The sequence below is a fragment of the Wyeomyia smithii genome, chromosome 3 (assembly GCF_029784165.1).
Source record: "Wyeomyia smithii strain HCP4-BCI-WySm-NY-G18 chromosome 3, ASM2978416v1, whole genome shotgun sequence".
Taxonomy (NCBI): Eukaryota; Metazoa; Arthropoda; class Insecta; order Diptera; family Culicidae; genus Wyeomyia; species Wyeomyia smithii.
In genome coordinates, this window is record NC_073696.1 from 237,353,484 (window position 1) to 237,368,450 (window position 14,967).

The 14,967-nt window shown below is 36.5% G+C and overlaps 1 protein-coding gene across 1 annotated transcript; it reads left to right on the top strand.

Moving 5' to 3' along the window:
- Positions 1–4,044: 4,044 nt before the first annotated feature.
- LOC129730808 (uncharacterized) lies at positions 4,045–6,857 on the top strand. Its single transcript, XM_055690388.1, has 7 exons — positions 4,045–4,157; positions 4,216–4,521; positions 4,592–4,636; positions 4,697–4,944; positions 5,080–5,722; positions 5,773–6,275; positions 6,336–6,857. The coding sequence occupies exons 1-5, from the start codon at positions 4,092–4,094 to the stop codon at positions 5,414–5,416; spliced, it is 1,002 nt and encodes a 333-aa protein (XP_055546363.1). The 5' UTR covers positions 4,045–4,091; the 3' UTR covers positions 5,417–5,722; positions 5,773–6,275; positions 6,336–6,857.
- Positions 6,858–14,967: the final 8,110 nt, after the last annotated feature.

Genomic DNA, 14,967 nt, shown 5'->3' on the forward strand with positions numbered 1-14,967 from the left:
GCAGGGATGCCAGGTCTTTTTTTTAATATATTCCGCGAAAAAAATTCTTGACATGTCTTCACACCCGAAATGCAAGATGAAAATGAACGGGAGGCTGGAATAAGTACAGGCGAACCGGAATTTGTCAAGCAAAAAGGGTTCACCACCTCAGCTGATTGCGGATGTCTTCATATATTTTCCAATATCTTCACTTTGTCTTCTCAAACCTGATTGTCTTCACAACTGGTTAAATGTCGTCAAGTTGAAGACATATCTTCCAATTTGGCATCATTGATGAAGTGTGTCTTCAAAGTTGCCAGTTTACTAAGTGTTGATGAAAAAGTTATTGCAGGTAGATTTGTTTTATGGAAACTCGACACGTATTGCACACGCTCGTTTTGTAATAATATCAAATGACCGGGAGATGTGTAATTCAATGGCTTCAAGATGGTCATTTTGATAAATGCAAAAAATAATTTTCTATAAACTTTAGATATGATTCTGTACACTTCAACGTATTCGTATACCTGGCAACAACGCTTGAAAAAACTATCCAACCCCCTGTCGAGCTGCAGCATTTGCATTAAACTAATATGCGCATGTGAAAATTATTTTGACCATTATTTTTTATGAACTATTTGATAAGCGAAAATTCATGCGCTTGAACTTGTTTAGACGAGTATTATTGCCAACGATCATTTCAGCATCGATGACATCTTGGCTTTTGTCTGACATTGTGCGAAGGTATATTCGATGTAGTACTATAAATATTGTAAGAGAAAGTAGCATTCTTATTAATACTGTTTCAATATTACGTCATTTATAATCACATTCAATTCAATTAATTTTTGCTGTTTTTCCATAATCAAGATAGAGGTGTGTCATAAGCCTGGTCAGAAATCATCGTTGAGACAACACGAGCTCAATTGAGCGAAGTGATAAATGCAAAGGTGGGGAAAATGTCACTGCGTACGTTAACAGTAAGAGTGATTTCAATTGATCTGAATCTGAAACGATGATTTCGTCCCCTCAATGCTAAAACTAGATAACTCGAAAATTGACGTTTCGAGAAAAAAGAGTTTGAAAATTTGACTTATTTTGGTGACAATTCAAATGCCATTTTAAATGGCTTAGACTTCCTGAAACCATCCGTATCATTTCAGGTCTGTTAAAGCAACGAAAAAATCAACAAAGAACCGAGTAATTCAGTTTTGGCACAAAACACACTTGTTTTACGTTGAGATATCTAGTTTTGTAATTGACGAATAACACTTTTTCTTGTAATCGTATTCAACAAGTTTTGGATATGTCATAGAGCTCGACGCGATAAATATGATGCCATACTTAACTATAAACCGCCAAATTTCGAGTTATCTAGTTCTAGCATTAAGGGGGATGATTAGGGATATTACAGATATCCACATCCGCAAATGCGAAACATCCGCATGAAAATTGACATCCGCATTCGCATCCGCATCATACCATGCGTATTTAAAAAAATTATAGCTTTATAAAATTTTGTAGAAAAATTTTCCTTGGTGTATTTACTGCTGACTTAAAAAGCTTTTGCGCTGGGGAGGGACATGGTCATGTATAATATACTAAATAAAACACAAGGGATGCTACGGATATCCACATCCGCATCTACATCTGCATTCGTAATCACATATCCGCATGCGCATCCGCATCTGCTGATGTCTGAAAAATCCATCCGTAACATCGCTGTTTATGATCATTGCACGATGACGTCACCAATGGGATTTTAACAGTTCTGGAATGAACTTTTCGAACTTGGATTTATTTTCGATGGATTACATGGATTTTGCTCTCTACTATTCTTCGATATCAACCTACTGCAATAAAATAGGTTTTTTTTATCACTGGCTTTTCATGCACTTTGGTGCAAATAGAACACAATCATAGTGAGAAATAAAATAAATTCGATTTTTTATCCAAATTACACCTTGTTAAACAAGGCTGCTCCGTGCAGCGATCTTTATTAGGGATGGGGAACATCGAGCAGAATCATTAATGATAACGTCGATTGTTTCCTAGTTTTTATCGATACTCACTTTAACTTATCGATAAATTTTAATGTTTTCATTCAAACTTATTTGACTTTGGCAATAGAAGCTTGGCTAATTTTTGTTTATTTGTGAATTTTTCTGAAGTCTCTTAAGCCAGAAACTGTAATTGCTCATTTCGAATAAATACTTTGTTATTTTTCAAATGCAAGTAATAACGATATTATAATACAAAAGAAATAACGATATTAACTAACGATATTATGGATAAAAAGCGATTTCCGAAATAAAAGATAAATATCGATAACTTCCCCATCACTAATCTATATAATGTGTGACTTGTTTACCACGAAATAACAAACGTTGAAAGATAGTAACTTTGCAAATACCGTGTATTCAAAGTTCGAAATTTAATGAATCTTAAAAAAATCCTTCGTAATGCTTTTTGCAGAGATGCGTACAGGCTCAGATGACATTGTGAATCATCATTCTACAATTTAGTAACTATACATAACGATTTATCTTAACTTTTGCTTTTAAAACAGGCTTACAACTTTTAAATTTGGATCAGTATCGACAATTTCAACGACTCGATCGAAAATTCTGATTAATTAGCTTTTTTAATTAAATCAATAAAAATTACACACCTCCTCATTTAGCACACCGCTGTCATATATATGGCAAAAAAAAATTTCTTGAAAAATGTTTTCAAGCAAGCACTCTTGATTTGTTTTTATTCATCAAATATTTTCTCATGATTCAGTCAGCGATGCCAGATGTGACACGTTTATATTATGGAGACTTTCTTGTGTTTTGTAGCAAACACGTGTTAGCCTGAGTTTTGAAAAGCTTACTTATGTAATTTCACGAGTATGCGACAAATAAACGAGAACAGGGGGTGTGACATAGACTCAGAAAATAATTTTCCTCATACAAACAGAACTCGAATCCGCAATATCCGATTTTCTACGTATAGGCCACAGCTCCTGTTCTCGTCAATTTTTCGCATACTCGTAAAATTGTGAACTCGCTTAACTAAACATAAAATGAAATTAGTTCTTAAAGTAACGTATCAGCTGACCGATTTTTTACAGATATATTGACACTTTTATTGTTATTAGAATCCGATTTCCGTACAAAAAGATCAATTGGAAAAGATTTGGATTTCCCCTTTGTCTAATGAGCCAAATAAAGAGATCTTTGAATGTTCATATTGATTCGAATGAAAACGGGATTGAAATTTTCCGATACTTTGGTACGAGTAACTGGTGAAGAAATCTTCCAAAAATTATGGTTCAGAATGGACTAATTCCATGGTCCTTTGAGAAAAAACAGTTCTGTTTGATTAGTTTATGAGGATGAAGTGAGGATGAAGTACTTGCGTCTTTGTTCGTTTTATTTCATAATAGTGTTCAGACTTGTATCGACATGTAAATTGTGACTTGTCAAAAAACATCTGGCATCTTTGGTTACGGTAGAGATGTCTCAATGAAATTTTTACAGACGCGGAAGAAGTGGTTTTGTTGGGCTAGTATAATGCAAAACTCTGTCATAATGCCCACGAACAGTTTGTAAGCTGCTGTGAAGCGTCTTGTTTGTCAACATTAGTGACCACTAACTCCAAAAACAGTCGCAGCAGCACGATAAATTCAGTGGTATCTGTATTATTTTGGCGGCTTTCATAAAGATTTTATCGCAACTTTTGTCCCATTTCGGTTGAGAATACCTCCATGCGCATAACGACGCATATGACGCATTTGGAAATAAGATTTTGTTATCACTCCCTTGTAATAGGAAATATATGTCACAACCCAAAATAATTTTTTGTTTGCATATTTTCTGTTTCTTTTAAAACAAAACGCGCCGAATTCGCTGCCAAAATAGTCGCCATACAAATTGTATGGCGACGATTTCTGCGGGGAATTTGGCGCGTTTTGTTTTAAAAGAAACAGATAATATACTTTTGTTCTAGTACTAGTACTTACTTCTGCCGTACCTGTATATATTTCATTAGTATCATATCTGAAAGCTAAGTGTCAAATTCAAACCGCAAATTTATATTTTGCGATTTCTGCAAATATCAATAAAATGAGTAGAAGACCGCACCATTATTATTTGATGCAGCCTTGGCGAAATCAAAAATACACTAAAAAGGTAATTGAGTAAATGAAGCAGTCCGAAACCCACTTCATGTAGCTACAAATTTTTTCAGCGAAAAACATGTCGAAAATGTTCAAATGAAGCGGATGCAAAATCTTTGATACCGGAAAGTAGACAAGAGTCATCAGTCTTGAATCAAGAGAATTCATGTTATTTCCAAATGACGATTGATGAGACAGAAATTATGGATAACCTTAGATACGATTCCGTAGATCAACATAAATCGATTGCAAATAGTTTTGATAGTTACGTAGGAACTGGAACAGAAAGGACAACCAATATCAGTAACGCTTCTGCGAATCAAAATAAGTCTACTGTAAATTGGAATCATGCTGATAGAGCCGTAGGACCTGAAATAGTTTGTATCTCTTATATTTGAACTAGTATTTGATATTGTGAACTCAAACAATGATTACGTATTTTTTCAGATAGTTGACGATGACAGAGAAGAATTTATTGATGAAATTGTCACTGTAAGTGATTTTTTATTCATTATGTTACCTACTAGTAAAGCTTTACAATGCTTATTTTAGGGTATGCACACTGAATACGAATACATTGAGTTCGCAAATAATTTATGTCTCAGTGATGTGCTCTTCATGACACTTAACTTTTACATCAAGCATAAACTCTCTCAAAGTGCTTTAGAAGATTTATTAAATCTGCTAAATACATTAACCAGAAAAAAACCATTTCCTCAAACATTTGCAACTTTTGCAAAGCAATTTCCTGATAGATACGGGATGGAAAGAAACTACTTTTGTGTTAATTGTCAGTATGGGTATGTATATAATTTTTTTAGTTTATTATTTCTTAGCTCAACCTTCTTTTAACTTTCGAACTTTCTTTTTTAAAGAATTCAGAGTAAATTTTATGTTGTATATGTAAATAATCAGTTCTAATTATTCATGTTTAGGTATAATGGAAAACCTCAACCTGATTTAAGATGTCCTGTAGAAAATTGTGGCTATATTGCAAAAGACTTTTTTATAACTATACCAATCGAACCGCAAATTAGAGAATTATACTTAAAATATTCACAAGAGATTGCGCACTATGAAGAATACATAAAAAATAACAATATAGCCGACATCAACAGAGGAAAGTTGGCAAATAACATCTTTAAAAAGGAAAACTATAAGTTCATAACGCTCTCAGCAAACGAAGATGGGGTAGCAGCTTATAAATGTACTAACAAAAAACCTCCTAGTTATCAACAATTTACCTCCAAAAATAAGATTCAACAAAAATAATTTGGTATTGGCTAGTCTGTGGTTTAATACCGGTAAACCGAATATGGCTCTTTTTCACAAAAAAATCATTTTGGAACTTCAAAAACGGCGGACTGGAATGTTAATTGGAACAAAGAATTTTCAAATAATTCTTCTCCAGTGCAGTTTAGATTCGGTTGCCAGATGCGAGCTATTTTGCTCGAAGCAATTTAATGGTCAATACGGTTGCACTATGTGCTTACATCCAGGAGATTTGGTTAATAAGCAAATTCGGTACCCATATCAGAAGGCAAAATTACGACAAGATGATGATACAAGAGCGGTTATGTTTGAAGTTCACAAATCCAGATCACATAAAACTATACACGGAATAAAAGGATTAAGCGTATTGACTGGAGTGCCAAACTTTAACATAGTTGACGGACTACCAGTGGATTATATGCGGAACGGACAATATGGGAACTGTTATTGGAGAACACAGGTTTCGAGAGTAAAGAACAGCCATATTACATTGGCCATAAGAGAAAGATAATTGAAAGCAGGCTTTTGAATATTCGGCTTCCCAGCAGCTTCCCTCGGCGGTTGCGTAAAATAGAGGAGTAAACGAAATATAAAGCATCGGAGTGGGAATCAATACTACTACACTGTTTTTATCCATGTTTATCGGATTTGTTGCCATCGGTTTATTTGAAACATATAATGTTGTTTGCCAGTACCATGTTTCTATTATTGGAGTTCAATATCCAGGAACATATTCTATCTCTGTGTGAAAAACAATTAATAAAATTTGTTAAAGACTTTGAAAAACTGTATGGGAAACCATACATGGTATACAATGTCCATATTTCACAACATTTAGTGAATGCTGTTCGTAACTTAGGTTATCTCTCAACGTATTTTTAATGGAAATACGAATATATATACATAAATATATTTTCAGGTGCTCTATGGAATTTTTCACTTTTTCCTTATGAGAATGGCAACGGAATGCTGACGGCTTTTCATTCGTCAAACAACCACCCAGTCTTACTAGTGGCAACCAAATATTTTTTAAACAAACTTGTTCATCACACACAATTACCTATCAACTCTCCAATTTTTGAAAACTATTGAGTTTACCAGCTAAATCATTAAAGTATGATGCTAGATTGAAAACAATGTTACTGTTGCTGATCATATGCGAGAAACTGACTTCAATGATATTGGAAAATGCCAATATGAAGGGATTAACATATGTGCAAAAGAAATATGTAGAAAATTTGCATATGATGATTCTTATGTTTGTTTAAATGGCATGTTTTATCATGTAGAACGTGTTCTTGTTGATAAAAAAGAAAAACTTTATATTATAGGAACACAGATGCTAGCTAAAAAATTGTTCGCCAATATGTTTTTATACACATTTTCCAAAAACATGATACTATTATTATTGAATGAATCAGTGCGACAATGTGTGAGTGTTACGGTGGAAACTTGTAATAGTACCTACAAAAATTATGTGTCTATTTGTAAAATTAGAACACAAATAGATTAAAATGTTAATAACATTCTGCGCAAATAATTATACTCAATGTGATAATATAGAACTAAAAGAAATTGACCCCTAAAGGAATTTTTTCAATTATATTTAAAATACAAATTCAATAACAAACTACTAAGTAATTGCTTTTCAAAAATCAAAAGCAGTTATCCTCGTACATCACGCTCATTTATATCTTCTCTTCAAGTTAAACTTTTGTGAGCCTTTTATTAGTGCCGTTGCCTCGAGCTTTTTAACGAGACGTTCAAATGAAATCCGTATATGTTATTTCGTATTTTAGAACAACTTTATTGCAGAATTTGTTATTATATCTTACTCAGATACATTTTTGTTATTCCGAGTGGTTTGAAAAAACAAAATCAGAACAGGTTGTGATATTTGTATCTCATGTAGATAGGATTTTGATATTGGTCTGTTATGCTCTTCTGATCGGGTAACTAGTGGCAAAATAACTTTTAGATATTTGACAGATAGCTTATCCATCCCGATTGCATTGGATTTAATATTAAAAATTGCATTCACGACTTCATACATTTGAACTGGCTTGAATTCGAAATTGTCTGCATGATCAGGAAAACTTTCAAGGTGTTGGTGTTCTGATGCGTTACTTGATGTGAAATGTGAAGCAAATTTCATATTCACCATGTCAGGGTCGAAAGAACATTCGTCGTTTTGCTTATTGTGTCCCACCCCAATGAGTTTCAATTTTCTCCATAGCGATTTAGTTGTGTCAGTGGAACAAAAATAATTTTCATGATAAGCTAGTTTAGCATTTCGTATGAGTTTGCTAACGCGGTTCCGTAACACCTTGTAGACTTGTGATGACAAAGCTTTGCGCTCCGGTGAAGCTCGTTTCCAGTCACTATATGCCAAGTCTCTTTCGAGAATAGCTTTGCGAATACTATCATTGTGATTTCCTGTATAGCAGTGGCAAAAAAAAATTGACAGAATCTCCCCGTCTCAATAGGTCAACTAACGTTTGCTTTTATGAGCCTAGACTATATTGATGTCTTGCAGGTGAAGCTTTTTCGGAAAGTTCGTAACCATCTCCACTATCAGACAGTTTTACGTTCTGCTGCTAGGATGTCTTTAAATCTGATGTCTTGATGGAAAACATGCTGGCACAGGCAACAGTACTGCACCGAGCAATGCATGAATAGAGCGCTGGTCACTCGTCGTCTACCAGTGCAGTAGAACTCGATATTCATTTGCGTGCAGCCAAGCCAAGTGAAGACTACATTGCCGTTGTCGACGCACAGTGGGGCGTGTTGGGTTAACGCGTAGGTATTGTTTTGCGATCTGGAACACAATCGAATTGCCGTTTGAATTGTCTTCTTCTTCTTCTTGTTTTGTATATGTAGTAGCAAATATCAGAGTTCATTATGATTATTCGGGTGCCGCAAAACACACTGCGCCACCGGGGACAACAAAATTCTCTACGTATCGGTAGAGGCAGATAGCAGGGTATATAAATTAGGTTCACTGTAAGATGAAATGCGTTGTTTATTTTTGAACTCTACACTCTGTTTTTCTCATGTCCATTTTAAATTTTCTGTGAATATACATTTTTGTTTAAAAAAACTGTAATTCTTTATCGTAACTTATAACTGCAGGAAAATTTCATTATGTGACATCTTGCTTGGTGATCGGAGAGTAAGCCATCGTTCACAAGACAAATAAATATTGTTTAATTTCTACAAAATCGTATTCAATTTAAGTCTGTATAGAAGCTTGCGTTTTCGCGTATTGAAAAAAATTGACTTATCAGAACGAAAGGTATTCATCAATGATAAAGAGAATATTTCTTCTTCTAAAATAGAGTGCTGCAAATAAATAATTAAAATACAGACTCCGTTCGATTTTGCCAAACACGACACGGCAGAATTTGCCAAAAATGAACGGTTCTTTTCATGACGTTTTTTCATAGATATTTCCACCAATGAACTAGTTTAAGTTCCAAGTCGTTTGAGGTGTCACTTGATGAATTGAGGCTGATGACCTAGATATTTGATACTACTACCCGAGTAATTAGAGTTATAGTACTGTTTAGATCATGATCATTATACATATTACCGGCACATGTTCCGGTCATGTTCCAGGAACCGTTTTACTGATTCCGGTCATTCGCTTCGGCAACATAAAGAATTAAAATACCTTTCTTTTGGAGGATTTTGAGCTTAAATTGGTTGAAATAATCGAGAAGACTAAAAAATGTGTTTAAACATAATCGTTCGTTTTGGCACATGTGTGCCAAAATCGAACCGTGCCATAAGTAAAACGAGCTCAAATTAAACAGAGCCTCAAAGGGAAATATAAAACTATTGTAGTCCTACGTCAACTATGCGGTCGTATCCCGGATACCACCCTGCTACTATTTTTCGAGAAGGCTGTGTCCAGTACATATACAGATTTTTTAAAGTTTTACCAAGGTGATAAGATTTTTTGAGCTTCAAAATACAGATGAAAATGTGACATCACTGCCTGCGTAGATTTCTACTGACTCAGTGGAATAAAGAAATTTGCTATTAGTATATGACCGAAGCTATGAGGTAGGTAAAGAAGAAACTGAAGCAAAAAAACGACTAAAATTATGTTATAAAAGCTTTAAGAAAACGAATAGAGCAAACTAGGTATTACGAACTAACTTAAAATCAGCCAAATGGTTGAAGAATAGAGCGTTCTGAAAGAAAAGAGTGAAGCAGACAAAGATTTCAAATTTAGTGAAAAGTGGATTAATAGCTGGGAAGACAAAACTTATTCTAAATTGAGCTTATTAGAAAGTGTAAAATAACAGTAAATCCAAGTTCATGAAAAAGGATTTTAAATAAGCTTGAAAAGAACCTCTGCTTACGAAGGAAAATGAAATTTATCTTAGAAGCCAAATTTATCACAAACACAGCTCACAACGACTCTAAAACCAGAGCTGCAGATTTATAATTGCATACAAATATATTTTTTTAGTAGATTTCCTTTTGTTTTGGAAAAATAACGTGTCCACGTGGACATTATCATTCCCCCCTTTCCCTATCGTAGACATTTGCGTATACGCATTGCGCATTGCTAACCTCAACAAAATGGGAAAACTACAATTTTTTTAAGCCACTGATGAGAAGATGCTATCTTTATAAATCATAGATGTAAATGTTTTGGTTTAGCCAAAACGCAATTAATTTTCATGTGGAAAATTTCGTTATTTTCATAAAAGTACAACCGTTTGTATTATTTGAAACAGAAGGACTAGATTGAGCTCTAGCAGGCGAGAATTAGCAACTGATTCGGCTGAAAAATTCATTCTCTTATCAGATAGCATCAATTTCAAAGCACTGAATGCGCGTTCTACAGAAACTTGTGTTACTGAACTTGATAAACTATCTACCCAGGTTATGGATAACGGCTTTGTTATTCACGATGGTATATGCGTTGATGCCAATAAGGTGACAGTTTCCGCTCCATCAGTCTTAAGTGGTATCTGTACCTGTATTCGTTAGTCTTGGACAATAATCACTCTAACTTTATATGCATATGCAGCGGCTTCAAAAGGATGGAAAACAGTTTAAAGGGCTATTCCCACTGCTTCCGTTCCGGGGCCGGGCCGGATCCGGGCCGTGTCCCGTCCGGGACTTTAATGCATTCACACTGCGCCGTGTACGAACCGTGCCTGCGCTGCGCTCTGGCTGAGAAATGTTGATGCGTGTATGTGAAAGAACGTCTTCCTCATTTTTTCATACCGCAGTTCACTCCGCGCGAAATATGTCACTACAACATACACGCATCCACCCGAGTGCCTTCCGTGCACTCTTCGGCCAACACAAAGTATCGTCGGCAACGATAGTTTTTCTCTCGCACGGCGGCAGAACGACGGCAACTCAACGCTGCCCCGGTCTGGGCACGGCGCGTCGGTGTGAATGCGTTCATAAGAACGCATGCAATCAATCTCAAACGAGCCCGGACGACACACGGAACAGCCACGGCCCGGTCCCGGAACGGAAGCAATGGGAATAGCCCTTAAAAGACGCTACACAGTTGCAAGCTGGAGAGTTCCAAGGTTGTTGTGATGTTTGGTTATTTCTACTTGCAGTTTTCGCCTTCTTTTTAGTGCGTTTAAAATGATTTTTGATGGACGAGGATAAAGGTAACGTCCTAAAAATTTTGGAGTGTTGTGTGAGTAAATGGCGCTTCGAATTTTCTGAAACAAATTTTTGCCGCACATATACACAATTTTCTTCAGCATTGCATCATTATATCTTTTTGTGTTTGTCTTTTTTCCATTCTCTAACTAAAATATTATTAACTTTTTCTCGTTTTTCTTGCGTTAAACTTATAAAACTGAATAGACGAATTCATAGAGACACAGAGACAGACAAAAATGTATTGCTGTATTCAAAACGAAAATAACTGCGAAGCCACGAATCAGAATTCAGCGAACAGCTTTCGAGACTATCGTTGCGAACCAATCATACTCGCAAACGATAATTTTATCAAAAGTTTATCATGCAACGAACATCCTGCATGAAAGAAATTATTTGTGAACAGAACTGTTCATGAATTTTATGTTTAACTAGTGTAATTCTGTCAAACTTCACCACTATTGTCTATTTGTGCGTTCAATGGGAGGAACTTTCGCGTTGAATGAACGTGCAAATGAAACGATTTTTCTCCTCCTAATTTTGCACTTAAAGTTTACGTCAATGCAATGTAGGCTATCTGCCACAAACGTACCGTAGACCGGGGCGAATAGAAACAGTGGGGTGAAAAGAAACAAAACTTCCGAACTTGAAAAATGCGTTTTTAAGTCTTCGATTACATTTGAAAACCATGCAAAAAATATTTTCTTGGATAGTTCAATAATAAACAAATCCTGCAAACCCATTTTTGGGTTAGCAACACTACTGTCGGTTTGCTTAAAAAAATGTAAAATGGGGGCTCAAATTCTGAACGTTTCCGAGTACCAAAAAACTTCGTCTGTGGGAGCCATTCTGCTTCACTTAGAACTTGTTCGTGAGATATACTGGGTCGGTAGTTAAGCATTTCAAGTTTTGATGGTGAATTAAAGGATTGCCGTAAGGTATTCATCACCACGTTACCTATGTTTCATGGAAAACTCGCGGTTCTCAGATTAACGGGACGAATAGAAACAATGCCGTAGCGACTATTTTTTGTACCAAAACATGTGGATTTAAGAAATGCTATAATGTTTTATTAGTAAAATGATGTCTGGAGCATGTTTTGTGTATTTTGCGCATTTTGTATTATTGTGGCCAGACTTACCGACGAAAAAGTCCAAAAACGTATTCGCTCCGCCTGTTGCTGTTGAGATTTCACGCAAAAAAACTGTTTCCTTGTCAAGCGGTTACGAAATATAGAATCAACTACTCTGTGATAAATCGGATGTTACCTTCAGACTTCAATCCAGTAGACCAGCACGCTAGTTTCCAAAAACGTGATGAAAGTCTGATTTATCTGCTGCATGATGCTCGACATGGACTGACCCGAGAGATATGAATCAAGGTTTCAGTTCCACCAAGACAAAATGTTCCCGGATGTCGTGTCCTAGATGTAACACCGGAAGATGCCAGACCGGTGGAAATGCTTGACCCAACCCCTAGTCCTTCTGTTCCTAATAAGGACTCTAATAGAACATATTCATTCATAAGATAACAAACATGAAGTAATAAACCGAACATTTCCACTATTTTGATATTTTATATCGTTTTCTTGCCTCTCATATCAATAAATATGATGCAATTGTCATGGGCGCAACTATGGGGGGGCTAGGGGGAGGCTTCAGCTCCCCCTAGAAAGTTTTAAGCCCCCCCCTAGAATTTCCCAGAGAATGGTTGTATTCAATATATATACATTCCATGCTTCTTATCAGAGCATCGAAATCAACACAAATTGAGATGTCATCATTCATTGGCTAAGAACTAGTACTGCACCCAGGATCGATTCTCAAACCTAGTAAACTTACGTTACCAAGAAGACTAGAGCCGTAGTGGCTCGTGCTGTATCAAGAAGTTGATGCCGTGCTGCTCGATTTTGAGCTGTGTTTCGCCAGTTCTCCAAACGTCTCATCACCCGCAAGTCTCTTTCGATCTGGTCGTGCCGGCAGGGTTACTGACGAGAAGTGATTTTACAGAGTTGTCGTCCGGCATCCTTACGACGTGACCGGCCCACCGCAACCTATTGACTTTTGGGGTTCTCTACAAGCAGCGCGGACAGCACATGGTTCATGCACTGTCGCCATTATCCGTCATCCGTCTGTACTCCATACTATTTGAGTTGAAGCCCTCCGCTAGAAGCGTCGTTGTATCGGTTCCGTAGAGGACTACCGGTCGTATCAGGTACATCGTCTACTTTTTGCTTCGTCGCACTAGACTCGATCGAAGTAGTCATGTCTGAGCCAATATCCGCACCGCAATTGGCGCGCACGTACCTATGTCTAAGAAGAGCGGGCCGTCGATGAGAACATGGTCAATTTGGTTTGTTGTACGTTGGTCCGGTGATCTCCAGGTGGTTTTATGGATGTCCTTTCAGGAAAAGGAGGTACTTTGGACTGGCAGGAAGTTGCGAAGTTGACGCATCGCTGGGCGTTGTCGTTCGTCACGGTGTGCAGGCTGTGCGGGCCGATCACCGGCTTATATATGTCTTCCCTACCGATCTGAGCATTTATAACCTCGATGACGATCTTGATGTCTCTACGCGAGCAGCTATCGTAGAGTTTCTCCAACTGTCCGTAGAACGTTTCTCTCTCTATATCCGGTCGTCCTTCGTCTTTACCATATGTGAAGAAAAAAAACGGCATTTTATTCTCAACAAACACAACCTGTCGCTGATCGCCTGCCACTGGATCGTACGATTCTGCATCCTGCCCAGCACTATAAAGCCTGTACCTAGCTCATCGGTCTAGCAAGTCGCGTTCAAAAGTTAGGTATGTCGCCCTCTGTTCGGCGAAATTTGTAACTGATTCCATTAAATCATATGAAGGACAGCAGTAAACGAAGCTGCTTTCTAGAAGATATGGATAACATAGGACTTGAAACAATAATTTTGCCGTCCGTTTCTCGATTTAGCCCCACAGTGCGCTGTGGTCAAGATATTTAATGCATCTATGGAGATTCAATCCCGATTGAATTGCTTTTTTCTACTGTTACGACACTATTTTATGCCTTAATAAATAAGCGCATTTTTACTCTTTTTTCTCTTTTTTTTCAATAAAATGTATGAAAGCTAGCCCCCCCCCTAGAAATTTTTCTTAGTTGCGCCCATGGCAATTGTTCTGTTTTATTCAAACAAAAACCATGATGAGTAGAACATGGTGCAACGGTTTGATCAAAAAGTAGGCGCGGGGCGAGGAAGCGTTTTTTCACTTTGGAGGGTTAGAGACGAAGCATCACTATGCAACAGCGAATAACTTTTTCGTGTTTGTTGATATATCCTGACTAACGAGGCAATTGAATACTGCAAATTCAGGTGTTTTAAGTTGGAAATTGTTTCTTAAATTTATGAATATTGGTAGCAAGGTATGTAGCATCGCCATATTTATAATTTAAATGCATCCAAATGATATATTATGAGATGCGATAATTTTTATGCCCTAATTGTTTATAAACAAACCTACTCGCTGACAATTTTTTTTTCCAATATGGCCGATTCTGCTTTTGACATATCGTTACACCATGTCTTTATACATCATGATTAAAACTAGAATTTTCTATCAGAACAAGAAAAACCTGTTTTATTGGCGAGTGTTTCTATTCGCCCCATTGCGGGGTGAATAGAAACATGCAACATTTTTTTCAATAAAATAATGAATTACTTATTTTATCAAAATGGACGTTACACCCTTAATAATGTTTAAAACTTTTATATTCATTCTATACATTTTAGTATTTTTTGTACACTGCAAGATATATCGCATACTGTTTCTATTTGCCCCGTTTTACGGTATATTTTACCCTTGAAAAAATCTGCGTATATATAACTTCTCAGACAAACGTAACATATAAATATCAATTTTACGGAAAAGCTGCCA